This window comes from Cimex lectularius, unplaced genomic scaffold (genome assembly GCF_000648675.2).
Source record: "Cimex lectularius strain Harlan isolate CLEC.00 unplaced genomic scaffold, Clec_2.1 scaffold73, whole genome shotgun sequence".
Classification (NCBI taxonomy): Eukaryota; Metazoa; Arthropoda; class Insecta; order Hemiptera; family Cimicidae; genus Cimex; species Cimex lectularius.
This window is the reverse complement of record NW_019392632.1, coordinates 405,329-421,371: the sequence shown is the minus strand read 5'-3', so window position 1 is coordinate 421,371 and position 16,043 is coordinate 405,329. Positions and strand designations below refer to the sequence as shown.

The 16,043-nt window shown below is 33.7% G+C and overlaps 2 protein-coding genes across 3 annotated transcripts; both read left to right on the top strand.

Annotated features, from left to right (window-relative positions):
• Positions 1-1,451: 1,451 nt before the first annotated feature.
• On the top strand, positions 1,452-3,178 carry LOC106662703 (gastrula zinc finger protein xLCGF3.1-like). Of its 2 annotated transcripts, none has more exons than XM_014386941.2 (2): positions 1,452-1,743; positions 1,811-3,178. In XM_014386941.2, the coding sequence occupies exon 2, from the start codon at positions 1,876-1,878 to the stop codon at positions 3,034-3,036; it is 1,161 nt and encodes a 386-aa protein (XP_014242427.1). In that variant the 5' UTR covers positions 1,452-1,743; positions 1,811-1,875; the 3' UTR covers positions 3,037-3,178. The 2 variants fall into 2 exon arrangements, with proteins under 2 accessions (XP_014242427.1, XP_024086086.1); XM_024230318.1 differs by having other exon boundaries at positions 1,454-1,557.
• Positions 3,179-4,833: 1,655 nt separating this feature from the next.
• LOC106662902 (cyclin-dependent kinase 8) lies at positions 4,834-10,647 on the top strand. The gene is made up of 11 exons (XM_014387346.2): positions 4,834-5,071; positions 7,636-7,711; positions 7,839-7,949; positions 8,022-8,162; positions 8,221-8,410; positions 8,480-8,594; positions 8,663-8,761; positions 9,632-9,704; positions 9,764-9,861; positions 9,919-10,027; positions 10,095-10,647. The coding sequence occupies exons 1-11, from the start codon at positions 4,944-4,946 to the stop codon at positions 10,332-10,334; spliced, it is 1,380 nt and encodes a 459-aa protein (XP_014242832.1). The 5' UTR covers positions 4,834-4,943; the 3' UTR covers positions 10,335-10,647.
• The last annotated feature ends 5,396 nt before the right edge of the window (positions 10,648-16,043 follow it).

Sequence of the window (16,043 nt, the reverse complement as noted above, 5' to 3'; positions counted from 1 at the left end):
AAAAAAAATATTTAAAAAAATTAATTAAAACATTCACAGTTAGTCTTAAACACTCAGCATTCATCAAGGATGTTATTTTAAAAAACCTCATCAGCTGAAAAACTCAAACAAAAAATGCAACAAACAATATATTTTATTGTACTATTCGCAGTTCTGCTGTTTTCTAATCATAATATCGTAAAAACAGTGATATAAAAATAAAAAAATAAAATTTTAATGTATGAAAGCATTCCCAACCTGTTTTACCGTTTATTTCATTCAGCATTTTATTTTGGTGAATTGTCAATCTGTTTAAATCGGTGCTCATTGATTTCTGCTATTTTTTATGTTCTATCCATACTTCTGCTGTTTTTCAGGCATAAAATAATTTTTTAAAAAGTGATATAAAAATAACTTTTTTAATGTATGAACGCATAACCAATCTGTTTTTAAGTTTATTTCATTCAGCATTTTATTTTTGTGAATTGTCAGTCTGTATTAATTGGGTGATAATTGAGTTGTGCTAATTTTTGTGTTGTATCCATCCTTTTGCGGTTTATAGACATAAAACATAAAAATAATCTTTTTAATGTATAGAAGCATACCCAATGCTTTAGTTTATTTCATTTAGCATTTTATTTTTGTGATTTATCAATTTGCTTTAATCAACTGCTCATTGTGTAGTGCTCATTTTTGTTGTTCTATGTATGCTTTCATACATAATGTATACAAATCCACAGTTACGCCGAGGAATATCGGGTACTCTAGGGTAGTGTGAATGAAGTTTGGTGTGTGAACGTAATTTATTAGCGTGAATGGAGGGGCATATCCGCACTTACCCCAAGGAATATTGAGACCTCTGCGGTAGTATGACTGCGAATCAGACTGTATTTGTATTATTTTATCAACAATTTACAATGCCCTGAGGTACAAGAGGCTAGCAATATGATAAAGAAAATATAGAGTTGGTTATCATTATATTACATCATAATTTGGCTCAGAAACAGGGAAAAAATCAGTAGGTCTAAAACAAGAGAAAGACAAGAAAAGAAAAGGTAAGAAAGGTAGGGATGGCGATCACCAGTAGTTTATCAGCTTAAACTTAAAAAAAGTAATTAGATTTTATTGAGCAGAGAGTAATAAAGTAAATCAACACAAATAAAGTATGCAATTGTGTAGAATTTTATAGTGGTTCAAAAGTTTCTTCACGGTCCGCCTGTCTTCGCTGTTTCTTCTTATCACTATTGGAATATTAACGTCAAACAACCCGTTTGATTCTTCACAAACGATCTATTTAGCCAGGAGAACCTGCTCGTCCCGAGAATAAATAAAATTATTGGGCTAATATTATTCAAATTATCCATTTTATTTTACACAAATTGAATAATTATTACGTCCTAGAAAGAGGCGTTGTAGACCTAGGCCCAGACCGAGGCACCATCTCAAATCCCCTTTGCCTAGATTATTTTTGGATTATGAATAAGGATAAGGGACGTTATTGGCTATTCGCGGTTTTAACTTTCTTTTCCCAGTTATACAGATTTTTAACAATAATATTATATTAATATCGCACTGAAAGCAAGTATTTTGTGTTATTTTTACACCTGAATAACACGTCTTAATTCGTGCATAATTAACCCAAGAATAAAGCTGAAAAGTGTCATAAACATATTTCGTAACACCTAAATAAATTTTTTCCAAATAACATTAGTTAAATGGTTTTCTTTGCAATAATAGGTTTATGCTTTTTTCCAGTTAAAACTAGTGAGAATCTCATCCATTAAAATAAATTCCCATGTTCCACATGATCCAAGGTTTTATTTTATTCCAGGTTTTGGATAAGGCTTGATCTAGTTTTTCTTCTCTTTTTTTGGTTTGAAAGTGGCAACAGCGGAAATGGATTTGGAACCACACTGCAGTCAAAATTTTGAAGCAGAGTTCCCTACTTTGAGTACACGAGACATGTACGAATGTGTTGAATGCGGTTTCGAGACTCAAAGCAGCCCATCGTTAAAATTCCACATTAAGCTCCACATTGACAAAGATCTTTGCCTTATGAGTTTTTCTAAGCGATACGATGTTTACAAATACAGCTTAATGCGTACAGGGGAAAAGCAGTTTTTCTGCAGTGTTTGCCATTATACCTGTTCCTACGAACAAAATCTAAAGAGGCATATATTGACGCACAAAGGGGAAAAGGTTTTTAGCTGCAACCAGTGCGAGTACAGAAGTTCTCGGCACGCTCACTTGAAAAGGCACAGTTTGACGCATACTGGTGAAAAGCCACATTCCTGCAGTCTTTGCGATTTCAGATGTTCCGTACGATCCAGCCTCAAAACGCATATGTTAACACACACAGGGGAGAAGCCGTACTGCTGCAATCTTTGCGATTACAGATGCTCTCAGACTTCGCATCTAAAGAGCCACATGTTGAAGCACACCGGAGAGAAGCCGTTTAATTGCGGTGTTTGCAGTTTTAAATGTTCACAACAGTCGAGCTTGAGGAATCACATGCTGAGGCACACACAAGAGAAGCTGTATTCCTGCAGCCTGTGCCGTTATAGATGTTCAAGACCTTGCAGCTTGAAAAGCCACATCCTCACACATACAGGAGAAAAACCGTTCACCTGCTCGTTTTGCGATTACAAGTGTTCACAACAGTCCCACCTAAAAAAACACATGATGACCCACACCAGAAAAGCACTCTTTGCCTGTCTAGTCTGCAGTTTCAAATGCTCTCAAAAATCCATTTTGAAAAATCACCTGGTAACGCATTCAAAAGAAAAATCCTATTCGTGTGACTTTTGTGAGTACAAAAGCACACAACAGTCTAAAATCACAGCTCACATGGTTGTGCATAATGGAGAACAACTTTACACGTGTTCGTTTTGTGATTACAAGTGCGATCAGAGATCTAATTTGAATGTACATATATTAATACATTCAAGAGAAACCCTTGTGTCATGTGAGAAGTGTCATTATAGCTGTGCTTCATTAGACTATCTTCAAAAACATCTCATGACAAACTGTCCTGAAAATTCTAAAGTGCAATGTTAAAAAATTTCAATTTCTAGCATAACCACAATAATTTAAAGGACAGTGATGTTTTGAGCAACACATAAGAAATGGAAATTTATATTTCTCAATTAGAAAAAATCTATGAAGAAGGAAAGAACAAAAACTAAAAAGACTGAAGTAAAAATAAATAACAAATAAAAAGAAATAATTAAATTATTGGTTGAGGTGTAATTTAAAAAAAATTAAGTATGTACCCCTTATTTATTTATTTAAAAAAGTTAAATATAGTAAAATTTGTAATTTTAACCAATAGTTTGTTCTTTACATAAATAATGTAGTGTGAACAGTAAGAAGGTTTTTTTGTTATATTTGTAATGAAGAGTTGCAAGTGAATATTCTCTTAGTAAATAAAAACAAAAATGATTATGAAATATGATTGTATTTTCAAAATATAGTTTTAGAAACGGACTTTCAATTTATGTTTGAACCCTTTACTGTCTTTTAGTTGAAAATAGAAACTGTAAATGTTTAGTGAACTATGTTGAGGTTATAAGCAACTAACATGCCAAAAGGTAACTATGCCAAAATGTAGATTAGCTACTAATTTGATTTTTTAACTACATCTTCATCAGTTTTGAAACATTACGAATATATTCCAAACTATGTAAGAAAGATAAAATAATGAAGTACATTGTAAAATTTAGTAAAATTAATAAAATAGAATTCTCTGGAAGAGCATGCTATACAAGACCTACACTTCAAATAATATAATTAGCAGACTTTATTGGCCCTGAATTCTTTTGTGGCATACCAAATTGCCCAAAAACGCGGATCCATCAGACTATGGAATAAAAATAAGTCATTAGTTCAATCAGAATATAGCCCAGGACAGTGGCATGTAAAAAAGTTTATCAAAGGACCATCACAGAAACTAAAACACTTTATCTAGGATGTGCTAGGACTAGAATAATAATTGGACTGCTAAATAACTGTACACAGCAGACTTTAGAGGCAAATGTATAAACTCAGAGTGGAAGAATCAAGCCTGTGCATTGCCAGAAAGGAAGACTGCAGAACGTGTCCTGTGTTTGTGTAAAAGCTTATGTAGGCTGAGATTCCTACTTTTGGGAAAGAAAAGCCCAGGCCTGAAAGATACACGTAGGAGTCCTTGAAAAAGCTTTAGGATCTGGTACAAAGCCTTACGTTTAATGAGCAGACAACAATGTAGATGTACAATAGACCAATACTGTGCACAGGTCAAGTAGGCTGGCTCCTCCTATAATCTATTTGCCTATTTGCACCATCTGTTTGTTAAACTGAGTGCTTATTGCACCCTCTCTGTCATGAGTACTGCAAAGCATAGATTTATGATGAACATGAAGTCGCTTGCGTATCCCAGGCAATTAAAGCCCTCATTGTATATCAGTTTGCGGAAGTCAACAACTACAATAGTTGTGACATAACACCACCTAGTTAGTTCAATATGATGAAACCTATCCCAGCATTATGTGCATTCTGAACATAAATTTGGTTTATATGCTAAAAATTACGCCATGGGTATTATTGACCAAACAAGTCGTTGTTTGTATGTATGATGTAACTTTGTCGCAATGTATGTTTACTTAGTTCTATGGGTGTTTTAGCGTTGCGTAAAAATTGACTAAAGGAGAATTTAACTTAATGCATGTTTGTTGGATAGGGTAAAGTGAAGTTATATGCAACTAGGGTGCACTCTGTGTTTATTTTTTGCATATGAGTAAGAAACTGAGTTCAGCATATAACTTTTTGGTTTCGTCACTACTCAGCAACCTCCTTGTCGAGTCAACAAGCGGTTTTTATGAGATTGCCTTCCTGATGCTGTTACTGCAAGCACAACACAAACAACCGGCTTCGACTCTCCAACGTCGTTGGAGTTGACTTACCCATAAATAAATGATATAATTGAAATGGATTATGAGTTTAAAGTGAAAACGGCCAATGAAAGGGCCAAAGTCGAAGACCTGTTTGACTACGAGGGCTGCAAAGTGGGCCGAGGCACTTATGGCCATGTCTACAAAGCTAGGAGGAAAGATGGGTATGTAACTTAAAAAAATTAATAAAATGGAATAAACGATATAAAATTGACTTTAAAACATTTTTATCAAATAGAAAAAAATGGTAAAAATTTCCTCTCTTTATTAAACATATAAAAGTCAATTTTATGTCCAAAATGTACAAAGTTAATTGTCTTACTCGGCATTGCTAATAATTTTTTACATTTGCTTCCAACATTTTTATCCTTTAATGAATATGTTATTTATTGACATGTTGACTTCATTTCACATTAAGTACAGCTTGTATAAATAAATTGATTTTTATAAGGGTCTTTAAATATTAAAAAAAAATTGTATATCTTATTTTGTCAATATTAGCCAGAACGATTTTTGTATTGTTTTATGAGAGAAGAGGAGCTTAAAAAAATACAAGGGGTGATGGTGGGAATATTCTCATGACTCGGGGTCTACGAGCTGAGAGTCTGACATGCTGACCACTCAACTACCGCATTCCCCTGTTATAGGCTTTGAATTCAGTCCTTATTTATATTTTTATATTCTTCTTTGACAACTTATACAAAAGGTTTAAGCCAATTTCCAATATTGAATGAATCTTTACTCAATGAGATAGGATCCTTGCATTTTAAGGCCTTGTGCTGCATAAAAATGATACAAAACATCCTGTACCTCTGTGAAAAAGTAAGATTCCGTAGAGATCCCTAACAAAACTCCTCTGCTCCTATTTCGTAGGAAATATTTTCAGCATACCAATCCTTTATTTTACTCCACTCATAGTCTTCAGAAAAAGCCGACCATTTTCTTGTTAGGAAGCTGTCATGAAAAAGAATTCACAATCGCAGGCTGACATTGACATCTTAGAGAATTGACAATTATGAAGGACATCTGTATAGTCGTTCTTGAAATGAGAGTGTAGAATTTCACAGAGATTTTTAATCCAACATCTCTGCTCTATCTTTGAGGGTGAAGTTCCAGGACACCAATTCCTTTTTCTTCTCCAACAAAAACTATACTTATAACATCAAAAGTTTACCCTAAACTTACCCAATTTACAATTATTTTTGGGCATCAGCTATCAAAAATTCACTTTACAGTTGCAAGTTGTCATTGATTTTACATCAAACTTGCTTTATTGGCAAGTGCACAAGCTAGCATAAAACGCCACGTTAACATAGATGTTTCGGACATGTTTTAATGTCTTATGACATAGAGAATTGACGATTATGGAGAATATGCCCTGACATTTCAATAAAAATGATTAAAAAAACCTCCGTTCAGTAGTTCTTGGAATGTCAGTATAAGATTTTGTAGAGATTCTTAATTGCAGGTTTACATTGATTTTCTGACATATTATAATGCTTTATGTAATAGAGAATTGTCAATTAAGTATACCCTTAGGAGAGGTTTTTTGATCTTCAAGCCAATCAAAACCCTCCTGTAAAATTCCATTCAGATTCATCCAACACCCCAATCGCATTTTTGTGGGAGAAGTTTCAGAATACCAGTCCTCAGGTATTCTACAGCCATCAGTCTTCAGTCAAAATTTATACTTATAAATTAAGGCTTTAGCCCAAAATTGCCCAATTTACAATTAATTTTGTGCATAAACTGGCATAAAAAGAATTCACCTTATAGTCACAGGTCAATATTGACATTTTTGTCAAGTTTCAGGGCCTTATGCCATAGACAATTTACAATTATGGAGAATATACCAGGATTTCAAAATGCTGAAAAACCTTCCAAACAGCTATTCTCGGAATGCCAGTGTAACATTTCATAGAAACTCTTAATCCAACGCCTCATCTCTATGGAAAAAGGTCCCAGCATACCAATCCTCTGTTCTTCTCCAACCAGTCTTAAGGTGAACAACATACTCATCAGCCAAGATTTTACCCCAAAATTGCTCATTTGATATAATTTGTATTGAAATTTAATTGCACCTTAAATGATGCAAAGTATATTTATTTCATGGCAGTGAGAGACTTTAAATAGAAAATTAAAAGTGACTTGTAAAACGCAAGCTTGATAATAAAAATTCATGGTAAGGGGTGCCAGTGGCCGCAATGGTTTAGACATTGACACGGCGCTCATCACTGTAAGGTAAAAGTCCCAGGTTCAAATCCAGTGGCCCTGCATTCAAACCTTACTTACGAATGAGCTTTTTTCAAAAACACTGGCACCTGGAGGGTTCATAAAAAAAATCATGGTTACTTCATTACAAGGAGAATACATCAGCCTGTGTACATTTTTTTAAGCTGAATTAATTTAGAGAAACATTTTTTGCCCACTTTCATTCAGTTCTGATTTGTTGAAGTATGAGAGATAATAAACTTATAGGTCATCTTGAACTGCCCATTTTTTTTTTTTTTTTTTTAAATTTGGTCTATCATCATATGCAATAAAAAAGACATACATATGCATAAATCAACCACTGAAGATGACAAAAATTGAAATGCTCCAGACTGACAAATCCAAATAGATCAGCAGGCCAGGATGATCAGACATCGCTAACTTATAAATTGTGATTTTTTCAGCAATTATTGTGCCATGTTTATTTAGCTTTATAATAATTATTTATTATGTGCAGATCTGACACCAAAGATTATGCATTAAAGCAAATAGAAGGAACTGGACTTTCTATGTCAGCTTGTAGAGAAATTGCTGTAAGTGTAGTAACAAATTTAATTATTTCTTTCACCTTGAATGGAGGACAAAACAGAATTTCACCATTACCCTAAATATTTTCAGATTTATAATAAACTGATTAACGATGATGTTTTAAAATTTTAGTTATTGAGGGAGTTAAGGCATTCAAATGTCATTACGTTAATTCGAGTTTTCCTTTCACACAATGATAGAAAAGTATGGCTACTTTTTGATTATGCCGAGCACGATTTATGGGTAATTTAGACATTTTAAACCAACAAGTCTCAATTTATTTTCTAATTTTTGCAAATTGATTTATGTTTTCAGCATATAATTAAGTTTCATAGAGCTGCAAAAGCAAACAAGAAACCGGTCATGGTACCTAAAGGAATGGTCAAATCTTTATTGTATCAAATCCTCGACGGTATCCACTACCTCCATTCGAATTGGGTTCTACATAGGGATCTTGTAGGTTGAGTCGGTTTTCTCCACGTAGGCCATCAATAAATTTCAATTTATTTTTAAGAAACCTGCCAATATTCTTGTAATGGGGGAGGGACCAGAAAGGGGCAGGGTGAAAATCGCTGACATGGGTTTTGCTCGACTCTTCAATGCCCCATTAAAACCGCTCGCAGATCTGGATCCTGTGGTGGTCACATTTTGGTACAGGGCACCGGAACTTCTTCTTGGTGCAAGGCATTACACCAAAGCAATTGGTAAATTTTTTTATTAAAATTGAAATTAAAAAAAACAAAAAAAAAAAAACAGGATTTCATTTTTTGTAGATATTTGGGCCATTGGGTGCATTTTTGCAGAATTATTGACATCAGAGCCGATTTTTCACTGTAGACAGGAAGATATAAAAACTAGCAACCCTTATCATCATGACCAGCTTGACAGGTTTATTTTTAAACAGTTTTAATTTATAATTGTACAAACAGAGTGTATTGTATATTTGAATGTTTCAGAATATTCAATGTTATGGGATTCCCTTTGGAAAAAGATTGGGAAGATATTAAAAAAATGCCTGAACATCCAACGCTGTTAAAAGATTTTAAACGATCAAAGTATGGTTCCATTTTTGTATTTATTTGATAGATTTTGAGTATATTTCATCTTAGAGTTAAGTTAAAGTTTTAACTTGGATATTATTTAAAACAATAAATGCTCAACTACATACATATAAGTACAGAAGCTTATGACTTCCCAGGCAAACTGTGAAAATACCCACTTTGCTTTTTTTTTTTTTTTTTTTTTTTTTTTTTTTTTTTTTTTTTTTTTTTTTTTTTTTTTTTTTTTCCAGCAATTGACCGAAAATGTCCACCATTGGCCTGATAATGCCTCTTCAGATCTTCAGATTTTCACTTATTCCAGGCTCCGAAAAGTTCAATTATTAAGAAAAACTTTACTTTGCTTGAGGACTTCACTCAAGTAGGGTGGTGGAGTACATTATATTCCTCCATTTTATAACTATCCTAATTGAGGTTCAATGGGTACTCAGTATACTCATACTCTATATTACATATTCATGCTAATCAATACATTCACTGTCAATTTACAAACATGATATCTAATTATATTATGTACACTAAAACAGCCCAGTTTCCTCCATTAAACATGGGATGCAAATACTTGCTGGCAAGCATAATTCTACAAGCTGGGCTTTGGTCCAAAAGTAAGTGTCTGCATGTAACTTTGCATGGTCTATTCTTAATGAGGCTGATCCCTCTTCTATGGAGCTTCTCATAAAATAATAAAGATGGGGTGAGTATGTTGATTCACTTTTTGTAAATAATGGTTCGACCATACAAAGTAGGAGTTTCTCTGCCGATGTGACCGGTGATTCTGCCATTTCCTTTCGATCACATTTTTTTTTATGGTTTAATTGTAGTAGTTATGCTATATATGAACAATTAATTTATTATTATTTTTTCCAGTTATTCAAATTGTTCATTAGTTAAATACATGGACAGGCATAAAATAAAACCAGATTCTAAAGCATTCCACCTTGTAAGTATACAATATTAGTAAAAACGGTGGCACGTTATAATTGTAATTTTGAAATTCAGCTGCAAAAATTATTATTGATGGATCCAAACAAAAGAATCACATCAGAAGTAGCAATGCAGGATCCTTATTTTCAAGAAGACCCTTTACCAACGCAAGAGTAAGTTAGCAATAATCATAAAAATAAATAAAAATATAATTTTATTTATTATTTTAGCGTGTTTGCTGGGTGTCCGATTCCGTACCCAAAACGAGAATTTTTAACAGATGACGATCAGGATGATAAGTCAGATAAAAACAATACACGACCAAATCAAACTAATAATGTAAATAATTATTTTAAACAAAAGTACATTTAATCTATGGAAAAATGTGTAATTTAATAAATTTTAGGGTGGTGCTGGTGGTGGTGGTCAGTCTGACCAGGGAAACAGTCACGGCCATGGTGGTCCTAATGCAAAACGTGTCCGTCTCTCCGGTCCGCCTCACCCTTCTGCGGGCAATCCTAATAACATACAACAGCAGCAGCCCCAACAGGAATTCCATCATCAGCACCAGCAGAACATGCTCTTTCAATCGACAACACAACAGCAACCTCAGCAGCAAAATCCAAATTTTCAACAAAGGTTTTGATTTTATAAAGGTGTCATTGTGTCTTTTTCAAGAATGAAATATTTGTTATATGTGTAAATATTTTATAAATTGAACAGTATACAATAATGTGAAACTTTTACACTAGGATCTTGTAAAATAATAGAGGAACAAATAAAAGTAATATAAAAAAAGTTTTCTGTGTTATCTTTAATTGTAAACATTAAATAAAAAATAAAATATGTTTATCAATTTTATCATTCTGTGAATTATTTAAAAAAAAAATTCAATAAAAAATTACATGATACACGTTAATATTTTTTACTCTCTACGGTCAAATTTGTAACATGAAAAAACTTCAGTAATGTGATCTTTGTAAATAAATGAAATAAATATAATTTAAATTAAATGTTCTTATTTTAATAAACTAAAAAATAAAGCAGGTTTTCAAGTTTTCTTTCAATTACCCCTCTATACAATAAACTGTTTACGTTTGATGGACTGTTGTTTTGTTCGAATGTCAACACTTTTTAATCCTCTTCAAAACAAAAATAATGTTTATCATTAGCATTTCGTTACTTGGGTTAATTCAGTCTTTACTATGATGTTAATGCGTGATTTTTTTACGAGTTTAAACTGTCAGAACGGTGCCCAAAAGGCCAGAAACATTAATGAAGGTCTGGGGCGATGGCAGTGTGAGTGGGAGCAACGTTCAGAGATGGTTTAAAAAATTTCGAGACGCAGGCCTTGAAGACAAAGAAGATCGTGGAACATTTCTTCCCTAGATGACGATGTTCTGCGAGCTTTGGTCGAAGAAAATCCCAGAGCAATTGTTCGAGCACTGCAGAGAATCTTTCAGTCAGCGAATCGACCGTCGCTGACCACTTTAAGTCAACTGGAAAGGTGAAAAAGCTCGAAAGTCGGGTTCTTCATGCATTAAACGACCGCCAAAAAAATCATCATTATGAAGTTTGCGCAAGAGACAGAAACGAATCTTTTCTGGATAGAATTGTTACTTGAGATGAAAAGGGGATTTTTTATGAAGCAGCTGTCGTTCTGGACGGTGGCTTAATTTGGGCAGATTTACTTCAGCTTCTTGAATCCTGGCGAAACAATCAATGCCAAAATGTATTGCTCCCAAATTGAAGTAATAAACCAGAAATTGGAATAATTAAAGCCATTTTGAGTCATTTGGAAAAGGCCGATTCTGCTACGGGGCAACTCTCAGCCCCATGTCATATGTGACAACACGAAAACTGTTATGAGGACCCTCCCTTTTCTACAGACTTCTCGCTTAACGACTATGTATCATTTTTTCAGACACCTGGACAACGTTTTGACAACATAAAAAATTTATTAATCAAAAGCCGTTAAAAAATGCGTTTACATAATTTGTTAATAATAAAGCCTCAAAATCTGATGGACAAGTTTTGGCAAAGATCATCAAAATTTGTCTTGTACAATACAATGCAAAATCGTATTCATTCTACATGATGATAGCATATTAAGCTTTCAGACAAATTTTTTTACCGGCCGTTGTTCTTTTTGAACAGAAATTGGAGAGATTAGGATAGTAATCCGGTTTTGACCAAATTGATGGTTTAAAATAGACCCCGGGGCACTGGTTGTCGCACTGGTTTAGAGGATGACACGGCGCACTGGTACACTATAAAGTAAAGGTCCAGGGTTCAAATCTGGCGGCCCTGAATTCGAACCCGACATAGGTACAAATGTTTTTTCCCTTTTTAAACACCGACATCCCGAGGGTTGATATGACCTCTGCTGTTAAAAACCCCAATTAAAATAAATAAATAATGGCTTTATTAGGGAATGGAGCGTTCAGATTTATTTATTCCCAGCCGTTGTTATTTTTAAAAAGAAAATGGCGAGGATAGGCGGACCAGAAAAGATCATGTTTTGATCAAATGGATGCTTGAAAATAAGATGTAGTTATTTATTTTAAAATTTTAATATTATTTTTAAAAATTTATAACCCAATTATCGTGTTTAATAATTAACGGTAAAATAGGGTTTTCATTTTCACCTCGAACCTTTGAAAATATATAAATGTGACTTTTCAACATAAGAATACCGGTGATTATCGCGGTTCGATCTAATCTGACGATCAGTTTTTGACCAACAGTCACATATCAACAAATTTCGTCTTTTTGAGTTTGGGGGGGGGGGTTGAATAAGCATTTTAAAAATCGTTTCCTCCACTGCTCATTTCGTCTAATACTACTCAACGCACAATATTATTCAGTTTGTACGATTACTGAGCTGCGACATTGATTTTTTCCTAAGATGTTCTCTTTTGAAGAGAAATTGGCCAATGTAGGCGGCTCATGCTCCTGAATTTCATGCTTTGAACAAATGAATGCTTGCAAATATCACCTGTTATTAAAAAAATTACAACTTAATATCACTAACATAATTTTTATAATAACAACGATCCTTTAAAAGTATTTAAAATAATTTTTTGAATGCAATAAAGACAAGAGATAACTGTTGGCCACTCACAAGTCAGTCATAGTCAGACCAAGTGGATTATCTTTTGATCAAATTGATGGTCGAGAATATTGTTGTTTACAAAAATTAATAACCCAATGTAATTAAAATAGTAAGGAAAATTTTTATTATCACTATAATACAGCGCAGGAGCGTTTTTAAGACCCTATGAGAGAAATAAGAATAAAATAATTGACTTTTTTAATTTTTTTAAGGCGTTCAATCTCATAGGATCATATTTCGCCTTGATAATTTTTTTAAAAATATGGTTTAAAAAGGGTAGTTTAACCAGAATGGATTGTGTTTTGATCAAATAAATGCTTCAAAATATGATTTAGTTAAAAAAATTATAACTTAATATCATCAAGGACTCATCAATAAACTAAAAGGTATGCTATCAAAGCAGTATGTCGATATTATCAGTTCCTATCTAACTGACAGACTGTTTAGAGTCAAACAAGAAGATCAATATTCAAAATTAAAAACAATAAATGCACGAGTGCCACAAGGTAGCCTATTAGGTCCACTGCTTTACTTGTTATACACCAGTGATTTTCCGAAAATAAAGGGAGTAAAAATTGCAACATTTGCAGATGACACATCGGTGATATCACTAGGACCGACTATCACCCATTCAACCAAAATCCTCCAAAATGCATGTAATAAGATAAACGAATGGACAAAAAATGAAAAAATCAAGCTAAATCAGCATAAATCAGTTCATCTAATCTTTACAAATAAAAAAGTGGACAATGTTCCGTCGCTCACAAGCGATAGAACTTCTATTCCATACAGCGATACAGCTAAATATCTGAGAATGACCTTAGATGCCAAGCTGAGATGGAAAGAACACGTGAAGAAAAAACGGACAGAAATAGGTTTAAGGTATAGACAACTATTCTGGTTAATAGGATGTGGCTCCAACCTTGCTATACAAAATAAAATATCATTATATAAACAAGTCATAAGGCCCATGAGGACATATGGTATTCAACTATGGGGTTCAATAGTGAAATGTAAATCTTATTGTACCAATGGGTTTATAAGAATGTAAACATTTATTTATTCTATAATATTATTGTAAAATTAATGGTTGGTGTAATAAGATCAGTTTTAATAAATAAAGTTAATTAATAAAAAAAAATCTAATGGACACAAATATCAACATAATTTTTATGGTAACTATGATTGTTTAAAAGTATTGAAACGGTAATTTTTTCAATGTAATAAAGCCTTGAGCTATCTGATCGGCTTACTAGGGGAGGCAACGGATCATCAAAATTGATGTCGAGAATATTGTTATTTACAAAAAAATTAATAATCCAACAAATGTAATTAACGGTAAAAGTGTTCTAATTATCACTATGATCCTTTAAGAATGTATAAAATGTGACTTATCAATATAACCAAAGCAAGGAGTATCGCGGTGTATAACGTTCACAGCTCATCCAAAATCGCTTTGTTCAAAGCAATTAGCGATATCAAATTACAAAACAAAATATTATTTAGCCTTGTGATTGAATGGTTGCTAGTAATAATTTTTATAGAAATTTGAGAGGGATAACAGATTAGGGAGGATCACAGTTCATTCAGATTAGTTGGTCAATTTTTGGCCAACAGTCACGCATCAATTAATTTCGTCTTGTTTAACGCAAATAAGATCTTATTCAGTCTCTATGATAGAACGAATTTAACGCACTACTCAATTTATTTAATTTTAAAAAATCCATTATCTTTCTACATTAGTAATTAAGAGCTATCCTAGTCAAAATGAACAGGAAATAATCCTTTGTTTACTTTTGTACTGATTAATTCTATTTGCACAAAAATTAACATTATGCCCTTTCATTCTGCTACGCCTTAAGATCACTTTCATTTATTCTTTTTCCTTCGTTGATTTCATTTGACATTATTCTTATTCAATTCACCAATTTCGTGGTCCGCTTGACCAATTAATATCTTACAATTAATTAAGGTTTTCAGTTGAAATAAAAAAGTCAATGCCATGAGCGGGATGAAGCATACCTTCACTAAAGCTCTCCGTGGCCATTTCATTTGTCGCCGAGAATCGAATTGATTACACGACATTTGAAAAATGGCAAAAAGGAGGGAAAATTCAAAAGGTGAGGCTGAGATGGGAAGTTAGTGTCCGAGTGGATCGAGGACACGATAGCTCAAGTGGTAGAGCAGCGGCGTATCAAGCCGTGGGTTCGTATCCCGCTCGTGCCATTGACTTTTTTTATCTCAACTGAAAATCGTAATTAATTGTAAGATTATTCTTATTCTTAAACCTTTTTCAATGGCTCCAGTTAAGCATTTGACTGAGTATGACAGTGTCAGGGTCATAACATTATTAAAGGAAGGAGACAGGCAGCGCGAAGTCGCCAAGAGATGAATGTAATCAGTAAACACTCTACAATAGGGCTTCACACTAGAAAGCCAGGCCAAATTCAGAGAGATGATAGATTCATCTATCATTCATCGTCATCAGGCTATACGAAACCGAATATTACGGGAAATGAGATAAGAAATGTAATAAAACCGAATGTTTGACTGTAAGAAGAAGACTTAATGAAAATAACCTAAGGGCTCTTTGGATCACAGCTCAGAAAATTTCCAGGCTTCAATTCGCACGGGAAACATGTGAATTAGACAATGGGAAATTGGGGACGAGTTCTTTTCACAGATGAGATGAGAGTTGACCTCAAACCGTCAGATGGGCGTAATTTCATATGGAGACGCTCAGGAGAAAGGTACGCACCATGCTGTATGATTCCTCAGGTGGCAATCCAGGTGGGTCATTGATGTTCTGGGGTGGAATTTCCTTGCAGGCCCGTACCGAATTGGTTGTTGTGTGAGAAAGATCTCTAACTTCATAGAGGTACTTACAAGACATAATCGAAGAACGTTTGCCCCCCCACATTGGTGAGAAAGTTTTGCTAATGCAAGATAATGGCAGCCCCCCCCATGTTGTGGATGACTATCTGAATGAGGTTGCAATTGAGTGCTTGGTATGGCCAGCTCGAAGTCCTGATTTGAACCCAATCGAACACGTTTGGGACCAACTTAAGTGAGGAGTACGATGGCGAAACCCCGGTCCTAACAGACAAAAAGTTTTTTTAAAAATATTTTTATTTGTTTTTGAATTTTCTGTTTTTTATGCTTTACTCTATTTATTTATTATTAGAATTAGGTAATAAACATTTTCTTTTTAATGTCTTATTTGCGTAATGCAAATGGTAT